The 7,760-nt window shown below is 46.8% G+C and overlaps 1 protein-coding gene across 1 annotated transcript; it reads right to left on the minus strand.

Annotated features, from left to right (window-relative positions):
- Window positions 1–1,571: 1,571 nt before the first annotated feature.
- Window positions 1,572–4,372, minus strand: NDUFB4 (NADH:ubiquinone oxidoreductase subunit B4). The gene is made up of 3 exons (XM_084226937.1): window positions 4,132–4,372; window positions 3,740–3,886; window positions 1,572–2,188 (listed from the first exon to the last, which is right to left on the minus strand). Exons 1-3 carry the CDS (start codon window positions 4,330–4,332, stop codon window positions 2,123–2,125), a joined length of 414 nt encoding a protein of 137 aa, XP_084083063.1. The 5' UTR covers window positions 4,333–4,372; the 3' UTR covers window positions 1,572–2,122.
- Window positions 4,373–7,760: the final 3,388 nt, after the last annotated feature.

The following is a 7,760-nucleotide window of genomic DNA, read 5'->3' on the forward strand; positions in this document are numbered from 1 at the left end:
TCAGGACTGGAAAGGGCTGGAAAGGAAAGGACTGTGGCAGGTGCCAAGAGCATCAATCCAACGCTGCCCTAAAAGACCAGAGGCACTGTGCTCATCCACAACCCATCCTGAAGCATTTGCTCAGCTGGCCTGAAACAAATACAGCTGCAAGGGAGAATTTACATGTGTGGCAACTCAAGTTCCAATTAGCTGAGGAAATGGGTCCTGGGAGATCAAATTTGTGGCAGCAAGAATAGCTAATTTAGCATGCTCAGACAAGCAATTATTTCTTTCCCTAAATACCACTCTCTCCATGCACTGATGCCTCTCTGCACTGGTCCACAGCCCTGTCTTGTAATATCATTTGTGACAGTCTTTTAGGAGCTATTCTGCAGAGAATAATACGGGTTTGCTTTAGTTAAACTAGCAGAACAAGCTGCAGAAACTGGTGCAAAAGAGTTGCTGGGAGCACATATGGGATTGCAAAACCTAGCACTGACTAGTCCAGTTTTTGTACACAGCATTAGTGCCAAGCTCCACACAGCCTGAATGCTTCATGGCCCACACCAGAAGAGCTGCAATAAGAAACACTTTAAAAAATTAATTAAAAAAAAAACAAGAAAAAAACCTAAAAACCAAAAAGCAAAAAACAACAAAAAAACCAAAACAAACAAAAACCAAAACACAAAAAACAAAAACCACAAACAAGCAAGCAAACAAACAAAAATCCCAAGCAACAAACCCACCATCAAAAAGAACCCATACAGTGAGAGTGATTTTATTGTGAGGGTGACTGAGTGTGGGCAAAGGTTGCTCAGGAAAGTTATGGAGTCTTCATCTCTAGATACTCAAAAACCACCTGTACAAATGTGATCCTGGACAGCCCACCTCAGATGGCCCTACCTGAGCAGAGGGTAGGACCCAGATGAGCTACAGAGGTCCCTTCCAACCTCAGCCACTTAGTGATTATGTGGAAAAGCTCATCAACTCACTCTGCTGGAGTGTGACTGCAAATGGCCCACATTTACATCTTCACCATGCAGGAAAAGAAAGGATGCAGTAGACCTGTTTTTGCTGACTTCACATTGGCTGCTTTCCCAGCAGGCAAAGGGAAGTTTTCAACTTTTGTATCAGACTGAGCTTCTGGCATGAACCTCAGTGCCTGGGAAGAAACCAATCCCATAGTCTCTGAAGAATGAGGGTTGTTTGGAACATGATGGCACCAACAGGCCATGTAAAAATTCAAGTAGGCCTCAAAAATCTTTTCTTTGCACTCATACTTCAGTACACTGGCAGTACCAATTCCAGAGTCCTCTATACCAGTTGACTGTAATAAAAGCTTGCCTGCTTGTAAGAATAAACAGAAAAAGCATCTTTGAAGGCATAAGATTCAGTTATGCTTGGTGGTGGATTTTTTTTTTTTTTGGAACATAGCCCTCTTACAGGGATGAATTCTCCCATACTACAAGATAGTCAGTGTCAAAGTAAAAATCCTTATCTTACACTTCTTGTCTCCTATTCACAGGAACCACAGAATTAGGGGAAATTCTGGTTATAGACAGCATGACAACACTGAGCTCACTGTTTCCAAATCTGGTACTAATAAAAAATAGAAGTTTATTGCAATAAACAAACACATGGTTTAGGCTTGTAGTTCATTAGGGAAAAGAAAAATTAACTTATTGAGAGCAGTCAGGCAGACTCCTAAGTTCTTAAAAATGTATCATACAACTTGCCTATTATCCACCACACAGCCAAAGTGACACCTACAGCCAAAGTGACACCAATAAGAAATATCTGGAAGGCAAGCAGTAGTTCCTTTAGGAAACTGCTTTGGTCTTGCTTAGCATTTTAGCCTGCTACTAATTTTAAACTTCAACCTTCCTGGACAACAGCAACTTCCATGGTTTAAAAAGATCCTCTCTATGTACACTGAGAGAGTACAGTGGCTGAGTTCCAGACAACCTCTGTGTACCCATCTGGTTTAGACATAAAGATCCTACATTTTTGCACTTCCCATGATTTTTAAAGATGCAAGACAACCAACAAGCAATTTAGATTTATTCTTGTGACAGAGAAATGTCATCACATAATGCATCTTATTTTATTTCTATCCCAAGAACATCACTGCAATTCCAGGGACTTAGAAGAATACACTGAGTGGCGATCGCTTGAGTTTACCTTCCTGGATACGCTTCTCTTTACAATCCTGTGGAAGAAAGAGAACATTTATCATCATCCCACCAGAGAAGGACTTTCAATCAGCCTGGGATAACAGAACAGCAGGTCTAGTATTTCAGCATGGACTACATGAAGGCAGTACCATATAGGATTGGAACGGTCTTTTCCACCCTAAATGATTCTTTGAGCAGAAGCTGTTTAAAAGTAAAAGATAACAAGGCACTTAGCTCCACCTACTAAAGACCTGCTTAGATTGACCTCACATCTAGGTACTCTCACAGGCCAGCAGAGACCAATTCCTGTAAGGCATTTTTCACCAAACTAGTTGTGCATCATCATTTGTACCTTAGTTTCTATCTCCTCCTTCTGGCTGAATAACCCAGCTCAGAGATCTAATTATGGAGAAACTTCTTAGTAACTTGCCTAAAAGCACCTGTGCTCACTTCCTACCCATTTGTACCTCACTCTGCAGTTATGTACCTTTATGACAGGTACCATTACAGTACACAGGCACTAAGGATAGTGGCCAGATTCCTTCTGCTAGATAAAACCAGAAGATTTACTTAAAACCCGGTAATTTATGTCTTGCCTTCCCAGACACAGAGCAAACATTCCTCAGAGAAAACACTATGACTACCGTGCCTTATGTACTACCAAGAAAACAAGAAGAATCCCTAGACATCACTAAAGGAGCCACAAAGGAAAGGCAATTATCTTGGACTTCAGCATGGCGAAACACTGCAAAGGCACTGAAGTCTCAAGAACATTTATATCAAGCTGCTCAGCATGTTTCCTAAAACCTGAATTTTCACTCAGGAAAACATTCCCTACAAACATTCTGTTAATTTACGTTAGTGTTTTGTGGTTTATGATTTGATCTAAAATGCTACTTCTGTGCAAAAGAGGGAAATAAAAGTGGTTTACAACAGCCACAAATTCTCCTCTAAAAACAGCCACTGTCTGCCTGTTATAATTTTTTATGTATGTATATAGCTGAGTTTTTTCATAATGATCTACCATTCCTTAGATTCTGACACTCATAGTTTAGGAGTTAGAATGGAAGCAAGATAAACCTTCCAAATTATTAAGAGTGTCCAGCTGAGATCAGACACTGCAACTGGCATAATTACTCCTCCCCATTTGCTTCACTAAATTAGAGAAATGGTCAAGCAACTGCACAGAGATATTGCTAGGCCTGTCATCCATAAGCTTCCTGTGTATTTTGAATTCAAAAAGCACAGTTAATGCATGTCAACAGCTGAAAATAAGAGTAACTTAGGATTAATTTTCACTCAGTGCTACAGAGAGCTTTGTGACGGCAGAACAGCCTGGTCAGGCAAACTCACTGGCCATAGCCCCAATGCTACAATAAAGGGCTCTCAGAAAAACAAAACTCTGCAACCAGTAACAGGATTTGAGACAGTAGGTTCACTACAGCCTTCCTTTCCTCACTACTTCAATGGTACCTATCATTCTTAGGTGCATGAGGATCCCACAGACTGAGAGTCCAAGCAGACCTACATTTTACAAGCTAGTGTTTGTGGGGTTCGCTGACGTTCAGCGTTCTCGGCCGACTTACCCTGTCAGATTTTAAGACAAAGATCCAGAAGAGGAGGGGGCCTAACCCATAAACAGCTCCTAGAAAGGACGTCCTGGGTGTCGGGCGGAAAGTAGGGTACACGTTCTGCGACTTCGCATAGGCCCAGCGGATCAAGGCGGGATTTTCCTGGGGTGCAAAGACAACAGCGGTGAGGCCCGCTGGGCTCCGCAGCGGCCCCTCCACCCGGGGACTGAGGCCAAGGCACACCGGGAAGGGCACCAAGGTCACGGGGAGGGCGGCAGCGTCCCGCCGGCACGGCCCCGGCCCCAGCACGGCCGCAGGCGCGGGCCCCGCTCCGGGACGCCGCCGGGTGAGGCAGGCGAGCCCCGCGCTTCCCCCGCCGCCCCTCGGCCCGCTCCGTCCCCACTCACGATGACGGCGGGCGCGCTGGGGTCGTTGAGCTGCAGCAGGTACTGCCGCTTGAGCCGGGAGCGGATCGCCAGGCGCTCGGCGTCGGCGCGGAGCTTCTCCGGCGATGTGTCGAAGGTGGCGGGGTCGAGCTCGGCGGGCAGCGAGACGTAGCGGTTCGGCCTGTACAGCTGGGCCGCCGATGGAGGCGGTGCCGACGCCATCTTGGAGAGCCGGCCCAGCCGGCGGTGGGGGCGGTGCCGGCCCTGCCCCGCCCCGCCCGCCGCAGGAGCAGCCGCCGCCCCTCACGGAGCCGGAGCCGCGGAATGGTTCGGGCTGCCGGGACGGTAAAGTTCATCCTCTTCCAGCACCGCTGCCATGGGCAGGGACAACGTCCGCTAGACCAGGTTTATCAGAGCCCCATCCAGCCTGGCCTTGAATCCTTCAATGGATGGGGCATCCACGGCTTCTCTGGGGAACCTGTGCCAGTGCCTTACCACACTCAAGAGTAGAGGATTTTTTCTGTAATATCTAACCTAAACCTACTCTTTCGATTTGAACCCGTTCCCTCTCCACCTGTCACTGCATTCTCTTGTAAATAGCCTTCCCCCATCTTTACTGTGAGTTCCCTTCCAGGTACTGGAAGGCCACAATTAGGTCACCTCAAAATCTTCTCTTTCCCAGGCTGAACAAGCCCAATTCTCTCAGCCTTTCCTTGTGGGAGAGGTGCTCCATCCCTGTGATCATCTTGTTGGCCTCCTCTGGACTCGCTCCAACAGGTCCATGTCCTTCCTGTGCTGAGGCCCCCGAGCTGGATGCAGTGTTCCAGGTGGGGTCTTGCAGAGCACAGGGACAGAATCCCCTCCCTTGTCCTTTGGATGCAGCCCAGGACACGTTTTGCTTTCTGGGCTGTGAGTGCCCGTGGCCAAGGCATGTCCAGCCTCTCACTCAGCAGCACCCCCAAGTCCTCCTGGTCAGAGCTGCTCTTGATCTGTTCATCCCCCATCCTGTGTTGGTACCGGAGTTGTTCTGACCCAGATGCAGCACCTTGCACTTGGTCTTGTTAAACCTCATGAGATTCCCAGGTACCCACTTCTCCAGCCTGTCTTGGCCTTACTTGGCCTCACCTGCCATGGCTCAGGGCATGTCAGGGGCAGGTTTTGTTCTCACAGTGACAACAGTCCCAGTAGGTAAATTTTTCCTGTCCCCTGCAATTAGGGGATGGGTCACAGGTCAGGAGTATTGACCTCTTTGAGTCTGCTGGAACAAGGGGGTGCCATTGCTGTGGGGGTGTTTACTGACCTTTTGAACAGTATTTCTATGTTTTAGAAAGTGTAGTTAGATCTCGGGACTTTAGCTGGTCAGAGTGACCACGAGATACATCAGAAAGTCTCTTTTCCCAGCCCGGTGCTCAAAGAAGGAGTCAGAGCTCTTCATTTCTCAGTCTCAAGGTTGTTTATTGTATCTTATCTATAACATTCTTTCTCCTGACTTGCTGAGGTCCGATCAGCAAGATAGTCAGAGGCACACTGCCCACCCCCGGGGTGGTGTTATGTCTTTATACTAAAAACTACGTATACAATGTTTACAATAACTTTCCAATACCTATGTTAGACAGTGAGCTTCTACTCTAAACCAATCTAAAAGTGCCAACATCACAGCAGAAGATGGAGGCCAAGAAGAAGAAGAAGGAGAAAGGCTGGACATGCCCAGATTCCTCCATCTTGCCCCCTGAACCCCCATTCTAAAAACCCCCAAAAATCTATTTTTCATGGTGTGATAAATTCACTATCATTCTGCTTAAACTTTCGTGGCTTGCAATTCTTCATATAAAGGTTGGTAATTGTTTTTTCCAAGGGCTAAATCAAAGGCACAGGGGTCTTGGTCTCTGTGCCAAGGTCTCTGAGCCCCCTGGACAGGGGGGCTCAGAGACCTCAAGTCCTCCAGGGCAGACAGAGGAATTTCCTGGGTTCCGACAAACTGCTGAAAATAAGTCTCTTAAAATTACAGGATCATGGAATCACAGAATATTCTGTGTTGGAAGTGACCTGCAAGGATCAAGTCCAACTTAGCCCTGCACAGAAGCATCCCCAAGAGCCCACACCATGTGCCTGAGAGCATTGTCCAAACATTTCTTGAATTCTGTCAGGCTGGGTGCTGTGACCACTTCCCTGGGGAGCCTGTTCCAGTGCCCAACCACCCTCTGGGTGAAGAACCTTTCCCTAATATCCAACGTAAACCTCCCCATGCTCAACTCTAGGCCATTCCCTTGGGTCCTGTCACTGTTTGCCAGACAGATCAGTACCTGTCCCTCCACTTTCCCTCATGAGGAAGGACTGCAATTAATTTACACTGTCAGTGCTACAGAGAGCTTTGTTATTGCTACCTTTGAACATTAACTAATTTTTGAACTGAATAAAAAATCCCTGCATTTGAACAGTATTCCATGTTACACAAGAGATATGTTGCAGGTAGACTGGTATTTGCAAAATCCCACTGTTACTGGCTTTCAGCTTCAAACTGTCCCTTTGATTCTTTAACCAAGGCTGAGCTGACTGGACAAGCTGCCAGGTAACTTCCAGGATTCTCAAGAGGTGACTCACCACCTTGACAGACACTGCTAGAATCATCTGCCCAGGGAGGTGGTGGAGTCACCATCCCTGGATGTGTTCAAAAAAAGACTGGATGTGGCACTTAGTGCCATGACCTAGTTGAAACTGTTAGAACATGGGTTGGACTCGATGATCTTGGAGGTCCCTTCCAACCTAGAAATTCTGTGATTCTGTGATTCTGTGATACTGACAGGTTGAGGATTCACCCTCTGCTTGGTGAACACCGGGCAAAGAGAACAGGGGTTTGACCCTGCACTGCTTTTGGCCAGCGTGTGCCCAGGTGGCCAAGAAGGCCAATGGCATCCTGGCCTGGATCAGCAATGGTGTGGCCAGCAGGAGCAGGGCAGGGATTGTCCCCTTGTACTTAGCACTGGTGAGGCCACATCTTGATAACTGTGAACAGTTCTGAGGCCCACTCTACAAAAAAGACATTGAATTGCTGCAAAGTGCCCAGAGAAGGGCAACAGAGCTGGTGAAGGGTCTGGAGCACAAGTCCTGCGAGGAGCAGCTGGGGTTGTTTAGTCTGGAGAAAAAGAGGCTCAGGGGTGACCTTATTGCTCTCAATAACTATCTGAAAGGATGTTGTGGCCAGATGTGGAGCTGGACTCTGGTCCCATATAGCAAGTGATTGGACAAGAGATAATGGCCTCAGGTTGTGCCAGGGGAGGTTTAGATTGGATATTAAGAAAACTTTTTTCACCAGAAGGATTATTAGCACTGGAACAGGCTGCTCCAGGAAGTAGTGAACCTTCTCTGTGGATATTCAAAAGACATGGCATGTGGGGACACTGTCTAGTGATGCACTTGGCAGTACTGGGTTCATCATTGGACCTGATGATCTTAGAGTTATTTTGCAACCTTAGTGATTCTTAGGCTTTGTCTTTAAGAGGTTTTTATCTTGTCAGTATTAAGAACTTTGGTCTCCAGTGATGTAAAGTTGTCTTTCTGGAAACAAAGTAGCCAGTAAACAAGTTTACTGCTGTGTTTTCTTCTTCTAGTCTACAAAGCAGTGATAGTTATGCTGATTGGGACCCAGTAAG

This window comes from Fringilla coelebs (assembly GCF_963513975.1).
Source record: "Fringilla coelebs genome assembly, chromosome: 2".
NCBI classification, from domain to species: domain Eukaryota; kingdom Metazoa; phylum Chordata; class Aves; order Passeriformes; family Fringillidae; genus Fringilla; species Fringilla coelebs.

What these genes read in the sequence shown, in the direction of transcription:
- NDUFB4 (XM_084226937.1), bottom strand. Translation starts at nt 4,332, where the DNA reads ATGGCGTCGGCACCGCCTCCATCGGCGGCCCAGCTGTACAGGCCGAAC. An exon ending in CCAGCGCGCCCGCCGTCATC is followed by an intron (nt 3,887 to 4,131) that starts GTGAGTGGGGAC and finishes TTTGCACCCCAG; the next exon opens with GAAAATCCCGCCTTGATCCG. An exon ending in TTGTCTTAAAATCTGACAGG is followed by an intron (nt 2,189 to 3,739) that starts GTAAGTCGGCCG and finishes TTTCTTCCACAG; the next exon opens with GATTGTAAAGAGAAGCGTAT.